The sequence below is a fragment of the Malus sylvestris genome, chromosome 7, assembly GCF_916048215.2.
Source record: "Malus sylvestris chromosome 7, drMalSylv7.2, whole genome shotgun sequence".
Lineage (NCBI taxonomy): Eukaryota > Viridiplantae > Streptophyta > Magnoliopsida > Rosales > Rosaceae > Malus > Malus sylvestris.
The window spans coordinates 28,367,239-28,383,884 of record NC_062266.1 but is presented as its reverse complement, the minus strand read 5'-3'; the positions used below and the strand labels follow the sequence as shown (position 1 = coordinate 28,383,884).

Here is a 16,646-nt window from a genome sequence, read left to right as displayed (position 1 = left end):
CATTTTGTAATAAAACCTCACACCTTACGGATTAGGCAGATAGTAATTACCAAGTTAGGGACAATATCGTGGAATGGAACGTTGGCCCGTCTCTCTGATAATTCTACACATTCTACTTCCTAAACCATAAAAACAAAAAGGAAAAGAGCAGCATATAATAATAGAACAACATAAGGTTGCCATACAAAATGACCGAGTGAAACAATACACCAAGTTATGGGGTGTGTATATGGAGAGACATGTTTTATTGTTCTCCGGGGAAAGGCTTTCATTTGTCGGAATCTTTGTTTTTCTAAGATTTGGAACTATATATTATATGCTATAGACTATATACTATGTACATGTTGCTAGATATGTGTGTGTGTGTGTGTATATGCCAGTGCACTTTGCAATATTATTCAACACCTTCTTTGAGCCCACTCAATCTTCCATGCGTATTCCGTTTCCACCAATTCCTCCACCATCATCTAGATAATGCCAAAATTAATCATAAATAATAGTAACACAGTTCTTAATTAGCTCGATCACATTGGACTTAATCCATTATTTATAGACAGACAGCCATATAGACTATAGTTTGTTTAGGTCAAGACATGGTATTAGTGTCTCAAATGTCGAGAAAAAAGAAGGAGGGTACCCCAAATCGAGGACTAAATTAAACCCTCACTCATGTTCTCTTAAACCCAATAAGTAAAGAAGATTATGGTCACTCATAATTCGATCTTAATTCAATAATAGATGATCGTTTATTTTTTAATTAAGATCGAACAGTGAATCACTATAATATTCTTGAACTATGACCTGAGAAATCAAAACTCATTAAACTTTAGCTTGAATAATGGAGGCCTAAATTAACTTCTCAGTCATGGTTCAAGGAAATTATGGTCACTCATAATTAGATGATAATTTAACAGTAGGTGACCATTTTACCTTTTTTGTTGTACTTTCTTCGTCAATATTGAATTAAAATCAAACGGTGAGTGACCACAATATTCTTAAAATATGGTCTAAGAAACAAAATTTCATAAACCCTAACTTGAATAATTGTGCGCACTCTCTCTACGTGCACACGTGCATGCGTGTCTTCCATGGTCGAACATGCATGCATGCATTTTGTTATAGGCCCACAAGCATTATGTATGTACATACTTGGTCACACGAAGTCCGTTTATGGTCAAGTTTTGATAATTTATGGGGGTAGCTCTACATGTCTACAGCTCTGACGAGGAGCGCATGAACTCAGAACAATGATGAATTTGACTGGAAAACGATGGCTTACATCACTAATCGCATGCTTGTATTGAAGAAATCACAAGTACACTGTGAAAATTTAAGTGCCTCCTCCTGTCCCTTAGAGCAATTCCACCCCTAAGAACTTTGCGCCAGCACCCAGCGCATTTATCCACTCAAATAAACAGTAACAGACTCCAATGAACAGTAATAGGCCAAGGCATCTCCACCCCTAAAAAAAATTGCCTAGTCAATTTTATTAAAATATTATTATTTTTCCTCTCAGTCACAAACACGCACGGACACCAAAATTGACTCACTCCAGTCCAACACAATCCCAAAAGCTCTCTCTCTTTCTTGATGTCTATCTAGTTAGTCATGGCTGAAAACAGGCACAAAATACAACAACAACAGCCAGAAGAAGATGACACGAAGTGGGCGAGCTCCAGACCCAAATGGGCGAGCTCTCTGCCCGGCTGTGGCAGGCGGAAAAGCAAGTCAGGCTCATGACTTCCCGCCGGAAAGAGGACTCCAAAGCCAACTCTAGGGTCGTCGAGATCCTCGCCAGCCACCGCAACGCTTGGCAAGCCGAGGAGAAGCGGCTGCTACACTAGATTGGCCACCTCCATGCCAGGATTCTGGAGTTGGAGAAAACCCAGGACAATTCCAGCGCCAGGATTCGGGATTTGGAGAGGGAGGTTGGGGAAAGGGACGACATGATTGGCTTCATGGCCACCAGAGGCGGAGGTTGAGGCTGAAAGGCTGTCGGGCACTCGCGCCACGGCCCCGTGAAATGCACGCGTCAGCAAACAGCCCGGTTCCTTGCTCAGTCAAATTTGGGCTGGCCTGGAGACCAGCTTGGGCTGTGTCCCAGGCAAAAGGGTGGGCTGGAGCAAATTGACTGAGGGTCAGTTTGATTTTTGGACTAAGGGCTGGCACATTTCCACTCCGGTGGACTTGCTCTTACAACGAGGGGATATTGTCCAGAATCTTGCAGGATAGTTGCAAAACGTGAGGAGCCGGTCGATCAACAAAATGCAGCTAATCGACTGGTGGTTCACATCCTGCCATTATCCAACAAGATTTATCTCACATTATGGAAAACGTCGTGGTCCTTTCTTTTTAGTTTAGCTTTTGATTTCGAATTAAGAGAGGGATAGACACATCTCAACGCACTGATTGAGGGCCAAAAAATAGGTGAAAACTGCATTTACAATATGACATACGGAAGTGAAAATCACTAGAGATTAAATACAGAAAAACTCAAGGAAGGGTCATGCGATTCTACTTTATTGAGAGAAATAAGAATCTGTTAGGAAATGGAGATGGTAATTCAGAATACATACATACATACATGTTACATGATGTACAATTATGTCTGTTGGTGGTTTGCACGTCCATCCTACCAATTCGGGAGCTCAAATACTAAAGGTCGTACCCAGTGCACAAGGTTCCCGCTTTACGCAGGGTCGGGAGCTCAAATACTGTGATCTTAAAATCAATAGAGAAACAATTTTTCCCTATATGGTACATGCTATTTCTATACACGAAAAAACTTGTAATACATATGCTTCTTCGTTTTCGTAGGGACCGACAATTGATGTTAGCAATCAATACAATCACTGGTGTGTTCCCGGGCGATTTTGCTTCCCACTCTTCTTCAGAGATATCTGCATCGAAATCCCACACGAAATTAGTTGTTTCTACCATTAGATGTTTGTGACAGGTGAAGTTACTTGGTGCCATGGAAGAATTAGGGACCCATAACTAACACCCTAGCAACTAAATAATGATTAAATGACAACCGATGTGCACAACGAGGTGAAGGCTCAGTTTGGATTACCAAGAGAAGATCCTCATCGGTACCAAAGGATTTGCGGGCTTCTTCTAAGCACGTTGAGGAGATCCTCTCATTTTTCCTGCAGTTACCAGAGTGTAATCTTTTATAAGCTAAAAGAATTTGGGAACACAATCGCTTTGTGTTCACCGTGCCTAAAGAATGCAAATGTAAGCACACATGCGTGTAAATCTCGTATCGAAGACTATTGACATAAACAAAACTCATTGAGGGCATGCTTACTCACCAGGAATGGGTATGGAAGGTATGGGTATCATTCCCATTCCTGCGTTTACTATCACACGAGGAATAAAAAATAAGTGGGCCCCACATCAAAATCATTTATCCCATGCCTAATCAACCAGGTATCATATTACCAAGGAGGGGGTGGTTTATCCCGTACCTGAACAATCATGTCTTTCCCCATTCTAAGTAAGGAAACATGCGACGAATGATAACGACCATAAGGTTTGACTTCTTCAGCACTATTGGCTATATGCAAGCATAATGCAGCCTTTCCGATTAACATTTGCAGTCTTAATACGGAACATCTCGAAATAATACCAGGTGCTGGAGACTCAATTAATTGAGATTCAGAAGATCAAATTTCACCCCAACCATCAATAGGTTTAGCCGTTAAATATCGGAACTTAACTATTCTTTTGGTGGAGTACCACTCACTCAAGTTGCTAGACTTTAAACCCAATAGCAGGAATGTCATAGGGTGATGAACTTAGTGTAAAGAATAAAATTAACTTAGTTTTATGTGATGGGTAGATTGGAATTCATGATGAACTAAGACCTTAGAAATCATGAAAGCTGGATTGTCTCCTATCCTCTCTAAGAGGTTTGACAAACCTAAACTTATCATACGATGGGTTTTCATAACTCATCACTCAAATCTTTCTAGTAAGTATAACTTATTAGTCAAGGCAGGAAGTGTTGAATTTGTTTGCCTGTCAAACTCATAATACTCCACAAAATTTAAGAAATTGTTGGAGTCAGGTAATCTCCAAATTGATGTCATCATGCTTTATACCAGTGAGAAAGCTAAACACGAACGAAGATGACCCAACGGCATCAATAGAAGATAAGGTAACAGATTTTCTTCTTCTTTCCCAAAAAAGAAGGGAAAAGAAAAAAACTTGTAATGAAGATAATACCTTGAACAGGCCGGATCTCTAATTTCAAACTCATCTGCAGTAGTGTCATACCCACATATGACGACATAGTGACCTACAAAAGACAATAATAATAATCAGTAATCCATTCATCTAAAGACGTAAACTTCTGAAGGTTGTGACTGGGAGCAGAAGTGAATAATCAGGACGTGCAAAAAGATACTTCATCCCAGCATTTAATTAATTAATTATTATTAAGGGGAGGGGGAAGGGTTTGAAACTATTACAATAATTTATGGGAGGGGGGATTTTTGAACCCAAGACGCATGGATAGAAACCCAACAACCTATCCACTATGATATGGGACCATATACATACTTCATCCCAGCATAGAGCATGCCTTTAAGTTGAATTATAATTCCATAAATTGTTAATTCAGAAGAGCTGGGGAAATCATGTTGGAGAAACATCCTAAAGGAATTAGCTCATTGCTAACCACCGTTCTCACTTTTTGGAAATGGAATGACATTAACATGAATTACAGGCCTATGAGCTATGTTATCACGGTTCTGAACACAAGAGGTCATCCAACCTGTCTCGCTAAGCTTAAATAATATGTGCAGAAAGATGCTTACAATCTCCAGGATAATATAGGTGCTAAAGTAAATTTTGACTAGGAGTTGAGCTATACACAAGCATGAGCTTGTCATTTTTCATGTATTTATGTCCGTTTTCCTTTCTTTTGGTCAACTAGTACATATACAACATAGATATCCTTCCCACCACCCTCCCCCCCTCCCCAAACAAACAAAAGCACAATCATGTCATACTCAATACTGAGTGGCGAAAAACTTTTTAGTTCAGATTATTGCAGCACCAGGGTAACTAAAAGTAACAGTCCTACCTGTGTAACCAGAGTTGCTTACACAATAGTCTGAGACGAAAACATCGTCCGGAGAAGACCTACTGTGACAAAATTTTGACAGAAATATTTTCCATTAGCCCTGTATTTAGACTTGATCATATATGTCATACATTTATTGCAAGCAGTAAAGAACAGTTATCAATCAAGGGGGAAGAAAGAAAGAAGGGAAAGCGAGAAGTTTGAACCTCAATTTATACTGATCAACCAAAACAATGGCAATGTATTTCCCAGACAAAATCGAAAAACAAATTTCTTCTCGACTGATTGATCTGCGCTGTAAACAAAAGAAAGAAGGTTTATTGCCTTGTTCTAAGAAAATTATAAGTAAAAAGGATGTCTGGCTCTTAATTTGGGAAGAGGTAACCAAGAACTGAAATGAGCAGCTAGCAATTATACCTGTATATTAATTCCAGCTTCTAGTGCTTTTTGAAATAGATTATCAACTCGCTCCAGATCATTAGGTAATTGCTCCTGCAGAATAAATCTAATTATTTGAAACTTTTATGCGCATCAAGATTTGAAAAGACAAGCTCACAAGTATATGAACTAAGAAAAGTGATACTACAGTCTTTAAATCCAAAACAAGTTTTCTTTTCAAAATTAAATAAAATGTTCAACTTCTCATTTCTTTTACATATACCAAACGCAATAAGTAGCATTACTTGTAATCATGCAGTTTTAGGTGACACTCATTGGTAAATATTCAAAGTTCGGCTAATGCCAGGAAATCGTGACAGACAATGATCTTGTCTATATGCAGTTTGGGTCCTCGTTGTCATATGATATATGCATCTATAATTGATAGACAATTAGGCTAAGACGTGCATTCCAGATCTTGCAAACAACCAATACAATCTAGTTCATACTAACCAACACCAAATACTGTCAACGAAAACATATCCATCTCAATAGTAAAATCACCTTATAAAATGTCTCGCCAGAATAATTAGGGTTTGCTCCAAATGTCACTGTGAAGTAGGAAAAACTAATAGAGAACTTCCGTAGTAAAAATGCTAGATCAACGGTCCAAATGCTGCAAACAAGATGCAAGCACTCAGTTATACCAGAAACTTTTCACGTAAGCTCATATTGAATATGTCACTGATGAATCAAGTATAAGTCTAACTTCAAATTTTTTGCAACAAGAAGGTATCAAATATTTTTATATACTCCATAACCATTCCAACTTCACACAAACATACCTAGCATGCTCCATAGCTATTCGAACTTCACACAAAAAAAAAATTTATTTGTATACAAGAAGAAACATAAAGTCATCTGTTGGTTGAAAAGTGAGTGAGAAAAAACGAATAGTGTTGCATGCTACTTGTTTCTGTATCAGAATACATAAGGTATAGCCACAGCATGCGCTTCTGTAAATAAAACCTTTAGGAAAAAATAAACTAATATAGTAATTCAAGTTTAAACTCTAGTGGCTTCAACATTAGATCGAGGATGGACTTTTATTCATCCGCACTTTTTTACCAATCGTCAAAATCATAACCCTATAAACATCAATCAATTTATAAAGGACAATACTCAAAGGAAAGTACATAACAGACCTTCTGTAATAAATATGCTAGATCAACGGTCCAAATGCTGCAAACGATATGTCAGCATTCAGATATATCAGAAACTTTTCATATAAGTTTGTATTGAATATGTGACAGATGTATCAAGTATTAACTCTAGTCTCTAACTGAAACTTTTGGCAACAAAAAAGGTATCAAGCATTAATATGATATCCCACCTAGAATATTCATTTCTGTAACAAACAGCATGTCCTCGTAAATAAGACCTTCTAAGAAAGAGTAGATTAATACAGCAATACAATAAAAGGCTAGTTTTTTCGAGGAATGGATTTTATTCGTCTACACATTCTATCTTCACCAATCACAAAACCCAAAATGCTATAAACATTGATAATTTCTAAAGAACAAATTCTCAAAGTAAAGTACATAACAGACTAACAAAGGAGGAAATGAAGTTCTGACTCTATAAAGAAGGGAACACCTATTTGTGTGACATAGCTCTGCCAATGTCTGAATATCGCAGTTGTCTATGCCAAGGGTCCGAAAGACCATAAGAACGCAGGCGAGGCCGCAATCCCAAGAATCTTGCTGGTTTATGTGCGGGACCTATAAGCACCAGGACACCTAAACAAATTAAAACTAACAATACCATTTGATGGGTCCACTTGGAATCCATATATTGTTATAGTACATACTGAAAACAGTTGTAATTTCAATGTAGATAATCAATAAGAAAGGTAGCGACAGAATCTCACTTCAACAAAGTGCGAGCAGGGCAACGGCTGTTCACATGGGTAGGGTTCTACCATGCCTGAATGTTCTCCATTTGATACACCTTCATCTTCTGTCTTAAGAATCTTATTGAATAAAAAATACGAAGGCCACATGTGTGAGCAACTTCGCTAAGGGTTTTCACCCCGCCACACTAAATCTCAGATATTTAGATAATCAAAGTGGCTATTTCACTTGGTTATCCCAGTAATAAAGTTCCCCAAAAATCTTTAAAGGGTATATTGTATATCTCCGCAACCTGTTGCATTTTGAACATAGAAATATATCAGGTTTCCAAACTAAACAACGAAGAGGAATGAAAGATTAATTTCTCCAACCACGAAAAAAAATGCCGTAATCAAACAACATTTGCACTTTGCCAGGGCATGATGTATGAAAGACTATTAGAGATTCAGTTAGGCTATTTAGGATTGCTTCTGTGGGAAGCAGTTCTGCTCATAACTGCTTTTTCTATAAGTACTTTTATATAGAAACACATCGAAATTCTTGTTACAAGTCCATGTGCTTCTTAAGCTTTTCTGCCAAACGTATTCAGAAAGAGCTTTTAGCCCTACCAGAAGCAGTAATTCTAAGCCAACTCAGGCAGAATCAAGCTGAGCTGCGACCCCATTTGCATTCAATTATTCAGTTCAAATGAAAAACCAGGGTTTCTGATTTGGAAAGAAGCTAATGGATGCTCACAAGAACGTAGATTTACACATGATAACGAATCCGATGCGAAAACCCATAAAATATAACCAATCAATTTCCATAAATTTGATTAAATTTCCAGTTTCCGCAATCAAAACTGCAAAGAAATTGAACCAATAGCTCAACACTTACATCTAAATCAATCAAACGGACAAAAAAAAAAAAAAAAAAGCACCACCAATAATTGAGCTCAATAATTCATCAAAAAACGACATTAAAGCTCAATACTTGCAATCCGAGGTATCAAAACGAAAGCAATGGTCGGAGGCAAAGCAATCCAGCTGCAAGTTTCAGATCAAAATCCAATCATTTCATAAAACAGATGGAAAAGCGAATGATGGAAAAAGACATGACCTTTGAGGGAAAAGACGACAGAAGCGGAAAGGCGGGCAGAGTTCCAAGGAATCCTTGTCTGGCTGGTTATGTCCTTGTCCGATTTGATCCTGCCCGGAAAAACATTCAGATTCTAAATTCCATGTCTTGTGTTTTTCAGCTCTTAAATATTTTTGTGTTTTGTTTTGGTTGGTCTCAAATTGACAAAAACTTGCGGTTTCCTTTTTCTCTTATTTTCGTTTGTCGCCGCCACACAAAAATATTTCATTTGTTTGTTCAAAATAAATATTATATATATTTCATTTGTGGGGATGAGAAATTTTGGGTTTAATCGCAAATTGACAAGTGGGTTGCAGGAGAAGGAGAGAGTGAGAGAGGGAGAGGAGGAAGGAAGAAGAAGGCCCAGTGGGTTTTTGTGCTGATGGCTTGGGCTAAAAACTGAAGGAATCGGGATCTCAGTATTCTGACATTGTTAGGTAGTACTGGAATACGACAACGTGATATGTATTGTTATTTATTTACTTTATGAAAAAGAAGACAATTGGTAGTAGACTATGGTTATACTTTTTTCAGGTCTGGCGAGATTATAAGGAATTTCACCATATCGTAGCCACAACCAAGTAGACTCACCAGCTTAGAACATCAAACCTAGAACCTCTCACATTTTGTTGTTTATTGAGCATCAGCAGTCCGTGCCTTTACCACTGAGCCACTTGCTACGGTTCGTGATATGAATAGTTCACGTGTTAAAAGTACGTAGACTAGTATGATTGATATTTTTTCACATTATTTAACAACGTGACAGTATTTCAATGCTGTACAATAGTTACTTGCCTATGAATTCTTGTGAAGAATAGTTTTTTTTTTCTTTGCTAGCAAATAGTTGAGTTATGTAGAGTTTGATTGAATTATTTCGTTGTTAGTTTTTGGTTTTATTTTTTCTAGATACCCTTTTCCTATGTCTTTCCAACTATCTTTCTTCACTCTTCTATATCTCTTATTTTTCTCATGTATTTCTCTTTTATCTCTTTGAAACCCTAAAAATAAAACAATTATCAAATGGATCCATAGTTTTCAACGACTAAAGGATGGCTCATTGATTGGGGACGAATTCCATGTCGATATTTCACACAGCACGTCGTGGGTTAGATTTTTGGCGCTAGTGAATCGCACGATGGTGGCTAGAAAATGTTAAAATGCCTTTATGAGTCTTTCCGATTTCTGGAATCTTGGACTGTCGTACATAGATAGTAACATACTATTTATTCTCAATTTTCCTGGATAAGCAGATAGTTACATACTATTTATTTTCAATTTTTTTTCAGATAAGTAAATATTATTTTGTAACGAGAGAATCCAATGTATTTGAATGAGATAGGCCAACTAACTTCCCCCAGCCTACAAATTAAACCTGCCACAAGTTGTAGAGGGTGTAGCTGAAGATAGTGGGTTTGAGGACAGATCCAATTTGTAAGAGACAACCACCTATTCAAATTTAAAGTCTTTGAATTTTATGGCCCAACGTTGAATGCAAAAGGAGGGAAAATAAAATGAATGCAGAAAAGAAAATGCAACTTTTGCGCTTGCGAAAAGCAACCTCAACGAGGCTGTAAAGGCTGTACCGCCATGAGAACTATACAAAAAAGTCAAAGGTTTTAGCTTTTTAGCTTATAGCTTATTGCTTCTGCTTTCACCGTCACCAACGGCTATTTACAATCCAAAAGACTTTGGTGTTTTTGCTACTTTATTTTATTATTTATTGGTTTATTTTGCAGTCGTGACATGGGGGATATTTGAACTTTAGTCCTCTTCGTCTTTTTTTTTTAAAAAAAAAAAAATTTATTATTATTAAGAAGAGAGGGGATAATTATAAATATTACAATAATTTAAAATATGAAGAGTTTTGAATACGAAAAACATAAATAAAAAATTAACATTCCATCTACTAGAGTATTGGACCACATACATCCTTTTCGTCTTTGATCATGCAGTGTTGTGCTCTCCACCATGCAAAGTATTCAGTATGATGAATATTGTGGGGCATTTGCCTTGAGGCCCTCTTCATCCTTTTATGTTGGAAGTTGGGAGTTGGTGGAATTACACACATATAACTTGGGGATTTCAAGCAGATGAAACCACCCTTGAATGTTTTATAAATCTCATAATATTGGATTCACTCGTAGCTAGGTTTATCCTTCTTCTGTACTACTTTGACGAACAGAACTTGTAGTCTTTATTTATTATTGGTAAGGCAAGATTTTGCCCACCCAACAGTTTAGGCAAGACAAGGTAGTGCGGGGTTACAAAGGGATGCAAATTCCTTTTTTGACCCAAAATCAACATCTATTTCCATTCAAACTGACTTCACCCAAACTCATTCACTTCACTCAAATTTCTCAATCTCAACTTCATTCTTTAATCTCTCCAACGTCACCATTGCTAAGACCAACTCACCAATCATCAATAAGAAACTTAGGCACTACACCAAGTTTTTATACCTTGCCCACCCAAAGAAAACATCATAAATTAACCACTATCGATAACATGTCAATAAAAAAAACACATTAATAATATTATTAATACATTACCGATAGTATATTAACAATAAAACATGCCGATTTTGTTCAAAACATAAAGGTGAATTTGCAGCTAAAAGGTAAAATAGCGTCTCATAAACCGTAAGATTTTCACTTTTTACTAAAATTCAAGCAAAAAGTCCAAAAGGAAGTTCTAGGGTGAATAATATACATGGATTTTAGTCATTCAACGAGGTGCTTTTTTGTTGCTCGTGGACCTCAGCAGGACCTACCCCCCCTTAAACGGCTACCTTATCGATTCTCAAATCCCACATTTGAATTACCAAACTGCCCTCGCCTAATTGCACAATATTTGTCTACTCTCTATAAAGATGGTAGTAACTACGAGCCTTATGATTTCTAGCCACCAAAAGCAAGAGTCACTATTCACTCTGGTTTCTAATATTTAAAATCAATAGAATTGATCTATGAGTTTGTTTACCATCAATCTGGTCTTTTTCTGAAAAATCTTCGTTAAATAAGGATAAAATAACAAAAATAACTCCCAAATTTTTGTCAAATCATTTTGGGCCATTGTTGATTAAATTAAAGGTATATTTATCATTTTGAACTTTATTTAACATAAATTTGTCATGAAGTGACCAAAATAATTAATACGAAAATTTTCTCTTGTGGTCCATAAATGGCAATTAAATTTGCGTTTTGGGTAGTCCAAATTGACAACATTTTTCTTTAGTGGGATTCATACCATATGTCATCATTATGTGGGTTGGTCCCCTGTCCCCATACTAATACGCAGGTGAAAGAAAATAAACCAGAGATCATAGATACTTGTTGGGGCCAGGGGCCATGTTAGGTCTGGGTTTTCAGGCTGAATCCCACTCGGGACTTGTTGATTTGATGGCATGGAAGAAAAGTTGCAAATTCAGGCTTTGAAGATCATCAAATTTCAACCTTGACCTAACTTTCCTATTCCATATAAGTTCATGTATGCTCATGATTTTCGATTTTTCCATTTCTTTGATCAAGATAAAAACAAAGTAAATTCTCAATGGATTTTTGTCCCAATAATTTACTTTATGTGAGTAGCTTGTAGATTCAATTCGATTTTGCAATTATCTTGATAGATTTGTAGTGTATTGGAGAATTGGAAGACCTTTCAACTTGAAAGGGGAGAGCGAGTTTTTTATAAGTGTTACGTGGCGAACTTGTAAGGTTGTCTGATTAGAAGTTGTCATGTCGACATGAGTAAAGCCAAACTAATTAACAAATAGGGGGTTTGTGTGTGTTTGTGAGGAAGGGTGGGATTATAATAGAACCATCCTAAGTACAATGTACCTTCTCAATGGAATTTTCTTCAATGTCAGTTGAGTTTTGCGACATAGTTACACATACAGCCACCTTAGTGAATTTATCTCACATTGAAATTTTTTTGTATGACCTAAAGTGACTTTAGATTAGGGGTTATGCAGGCTTAACCCTAAAAGCGATGTATGATCTCATAGAATTTTCTTCAAAGTGAAATGAGCACAACATAGTTGTTAAACATAAACAACTGGTCGATTGTTAAACATAAACACTTTGTTCTCGATTTGCAGAAATTTGTGCTTATGATTAGAACTGTTCATATTATAATTCACTCTCTAAGAATCATTTCAGCACAAAGAATCAATAAAATATGAGATTATTTGGTCATCAAATTGTATAAAACATATAGTCAAAATTGATAAAAGTATTACGAGCCGAACAAAGAAATATTAGCAGATTCAATTATAAACAAAGAAATTTTGTAAATAGACCACAAAACGTTGTGGAGAGGAATCCTTCCTCATTGTTGAGTATCCAAGGACTCAGTCACCACAATGATAGAAATGTGACCGAACAAAGGTCAGAGGGCAAAAATGTAATTAGAAATTAACAAATCCGTACTCCTCCATCTACGTGGTCCTATATTTTATTAATTTTTTGAACGTATTCTCTACTCAAGAGGGAGGGAGGGAGGGAGGGAGGGAGAGAGAGAGGGAGGAGGAAGAGAGACGTTAGCATGGCATGTCACAATTGGCAGTTGACTCACCCTTTTCTTCAAACTCAAAAATCAAATTTTAAGAAAAAGATAACATAATCGTCTTCAACCTCAACTGACTGCTTCACTCTGTGCCCACCAAATCATGCAAAACTTCCCTATTTTCTGAATCAATCCTCCATAAATTTCAAAACCCACCTCCCAAGTCCTCCCAAAACTTCAAGTGCACAAAGCTTTACATTCCAAATCCATGGCAGAAGAAAGCACCTGAGCTGAACGCTGGCTCATTTCCCTTGCCTTCCTTGTGCTGCAGCAGCTCAAGCTTTTTCACAAATCGAAAAGATGGAGTCTTTAACGAGAAAAAGGGAGAATATGCAGAAGAAAAGAACTGGGTTTGTCAAGTCTTCAGCTAACAATGTCGGTGGAGGAAGCGAGTCGCTCACCGATTCGAGCGGCGGAGACTCGAGAGAGACAAGCAGTACCAGCCGATCGAGCCCCGAGACTTCCGGTGAGGAAGTGAAAAGAAAAGGGCCTTCTTCTTCGCCGCCGCTGTTGGGATGGCCGATCAGGAAGGCTGAGCTGTGCAAGAACTCGGTTGCTGATTTGGGTGAAGCTGAACGAAAAGCCCCTGTTGATGATTGCAATTACAAGGATTTGGCTTCCAAAATTGCAGGTCAGATTTTGATTTTCTGCGATTTATTGGTTCATTTGGTTGCTGAAAAAAAGTCGTACAAGTTAAAAAAAATATGGTCAGAATTCAAAATTTTGAAACTTCACCGTGTTTTCGGCTCACTTTTTAGCTGAGCTGCATCAGAAACCAAAAGGGGATTCTAAAAATCCTAAATTTTAAATTTCTTTATATTTTTTATTGGGAAATTCTATTAATTTTCCTTTTTGTAATCGTATTGTAATGTTGGAAATTCAAATAGAGATGGACATGATGAGAAAGAGATTTTCAAAATTGTTACTTGGAGAAGACATGTCAGGTTGTGGCAAAGGGGTTTGCACAGCGATGGCTATTTCGAATGCCATTACCAATCTCTGTGGTATGCTCATCCTCCCAGCTTCTTTTCAATTTGTATTTCTGTCAAATTGATGTATACTATATCTGTATGGTTCTATTACTTCATGTTGCACTTTATTTTTCAATTAATTATTTTTTCCTTGTACAACATGTAGCTACCATTTTTGGGCAACTGTGGAGATTGGAACCCTTGCCTGCTGAAAAGAAATCAATGTGGAGAAGAGAGATGGAATCGCTAATTTGCGTCACCGACCATATTGTTGAATTGATACCTTCTTGGCAAACATTTCCTGATGGAAAAAAGCTTGAGGTAATCTTTGATTTAGCGTTAACTCTGCTCCCAGTTGTAGTAATATCACATCAAGATGTCTTGTTTAATCCTTCCTTTTAATTTAGGAAGACAGAGAAATGTAAATTGATTTTTTGAAGCTTAGATTTTTCACAACCCTAGCTCACCTGACCTTAAGCATAATTCTGCTGTTGGTTTTTCTTTCGAATGCCATGACCTTACTTTTTAGGGTCCCCTTCTTTGATGGTTTTCCCTATTATGAGTTTATAACTCTTTACGGCATGGTAAACAATGTGCAAAATCTAGAATGTTGAATCTGTGGCATGCATGAACAATCTGTCTTATGTTTTTTGTTTCTTATTGGTGGTACACTCTGCAGGTCATGACTTGCAGGCCCCGATCAGATCTATTTATGAATCTTCCAGCGCTGCGTAAGCTAGACAATATGCTTCTTGTGAGTCCAGACCCTGATTGTTTCATAATGTACAGTTTCCAATTTTATAAGTAATTATGAGCTTAGGAGTCTTTGTTGTTTTTCTATCCAGGAAATATTAGATAGTTTCACCAATACGGAGTTCTGGTATGTTGATCAAGGAGTTATGGCCCCTGAATCAGATGGCTCAGCCTCTTTTCGCAAAACAGTCCAGCGGCAAGAGGAGAAGTGGTGGTTACCTGTACCTCGCGTGGCAGCTGAAGGTCTCAGTGAAAGTTCAAGAAAGCAGTTGCAACACACGCGGGAATGCACAAATCAAATACTAAAAGCTGCAATGGCTATCAACAGCATTACTCTTGCAGAAATGGAAGTTCCAGAGTCGTACTTGGAAACTCTTCCCAAGGTTTGCAAACTGAACGTTGCACGTTACTTTTATGTGAAACTGAAGTGCGCTGTTATAGTATATATATTTTTTCAAATCTTTTAAAATTTATTACTGAATCATGCTTTTTCTAAACACATAGAAGTTACATAGTTATGGTTGATAAATCTAGAGGTGACTTACACATTTGCATCTAGGAGTAATGATGTGCTGCTTTTCTCTACTCTAAGATTGTAGTTTTATAATCTGATGTTGAAATTCTTATGATGTGTAATCAGAACGGAAGGGCCTGTCTTGGGGACATAATTTACCGATATATTACATCAGACAAATTCTCCCCAGAGTTTTTGCTTGACTGCCTTGACCTGTCCAGCGAACATGTTGCTCTAGAGATTGCAAACCGTGTTGAAGCGTCTATATTTGTCTGGCGTAGAAGAACTCACTCAAAGCCCCCACCTTATCCAAACCGCTCCTCCGCAAAGTCATCTTGGGAGATAGTCAAGGACCTAGTGATCGATCTGGATAAGCGAGAATTACTGGCAGAAAGAGCTGAAAGCCTCCTGCTTTCCTTGAAGCAGCGGTTTCCTTGTCTTACTCAGACTATCTTGGACACCAGCAAGATTCAGTGCAACAAGGTTAATTTTGCTTCCTTTGAAAAAATTTCCTTGGATTTTATTTATTTTTCTTATATCTTTGTCATAACATTAACGCTCCTTGTTTTCAAAATTTTCAGGATGTTGGAAAGTCCATTCTTGAAAGCTATTCAAGAGTTTTGGAAAGCCTGGCATTTAACATTGTGGCTCGTATTGAAGATTTACTATATGTGGACGACTTGGCAAAGCAGACAGATAAACTATCATCAGTTGCTGCAGTCAGTGTAATTTCTCGCAAGAAGGTCTCGGTTTCATATCCAGTGCCTGCCCCAAGCACTCCTCACAAAAGATCTTCTGCCACGCCTAACTTGTCACCTGCACCTTCAATTAGCCCTGTAAGGGGAGAGAGGACTCCTTTTCTCCACACCAATAACAACAAGGACAAGCCTCCCCGACGCAGTTTTGGAGTGAGGAGAGTCTTGACTAATTACCTTGGTGTTGAAACAAAAGCAAGAATCTGCAGCAACACAATGGAAGGGTCAGTTTCGATACCAAACTTACACGGCACAGAAACTTTGGATCGTTTTAAGGATTCCTTGCCCCACCAAAATGGGAGAAAATCAAACGAAGCAGATCGCTGAGGTTTGGCGTATTAAATTATGGTCGTCTCTGGAAGTGGTTGAGGCAAAATGAGCTTCTGAAATGATAGAAATAGATAGAAAACCTCTTGGTGGAACCAAGTATTGATGCTTCAGGAGAGCTAGGGGAGTTTAATGTATTTGTTAAAGTTCCTGGTATTTTATACGTTGGTTTGGATTTGAAATGTAGCTAAAAGGAGAAAAAAAATAGACATTAGATTGGTCGTTGAAACTTCTGCAGATACAATATAGACATGAGATTGCTTA

At 37.5% G+C, this 16,646-nt stretch overlaps 2 protein-coding genes across 3 annotated transcripts; one reads left to right on the top strand and one right to left on the bottom strand.

Moving 5' to 3' along the window:
* Positions 1 to 2,702: 2,702 nt before the first annotated feature.
* On the bottom strand, positions 2,703 to 8,766 carry LOC126629952 (guanylyl cyclase 1-like). 2 transcript variants are annotated; one of them, XM_050300121.1, is made up of 10 exons: positions 8,482 to 8,766; positions 7,401 to 7,675; positions 7,127 to 7,251; positions 6,035 to 6,146; positions 5,510 to 5,584; positions 5,299 to 5,387; positions 5,093 to 5,154; positions 4,231 to 4,303; positions 3,074 to 3,149; positions 2,703 to 2,900 (listed from the first exon to the last, which is right to left on the bottom strand). In XM_050300121.1, exons 2-10 carry the CDS (start codon positions 7,530 to 7,532, stop codon positions 2,850 to 2,852), a joined length of 795 nt encoding a protein of 264 aa, XP_050156078.1. In that variant the 5' UTR covers positions 7,533 to 7,675; positions 8,482 to 8,766; the 3' UTR covers positions 2,703 to 2,849. The 2 variants fall into 2 exon arrangements, with proteins under 2 accessions (XP_050156078.1, XP_050156079.1); XM_050300122.1 differs by having other exon boundaries at positions 5,093 to 5,151; positions 8,482 to 8,765.
* Positions 8,767 to 12,995: 4,229 nt separating this feature from the next.
* On the top strand, positions 12,996 to 16,646 carry LOC126630428 (rop guanine nucleotide exchange factor 7-like). Its single transcript, XM_050300562.1, has 7 exons — positions 12,996 to 13,693; positions 13,950 to 14,066; positions 14,200 to 14,354; positions 14,713 to 14,787; positions 14,879 to 15,169; positions 15,427 to 15,783; positions 15,882 to 16,646. The coding sequence occupies exons 1-7, from the start codon at positions 13,363 to 13,365 to the stop codon at positions 16,380 to 16,382; spliced, it is 1,827 nt and encodes a 608-aa protein (XP_050156519.1). The 5' UTR covers positions 12,996 to 13,362; the 3' UTR covers positions 16,383 to 16,646.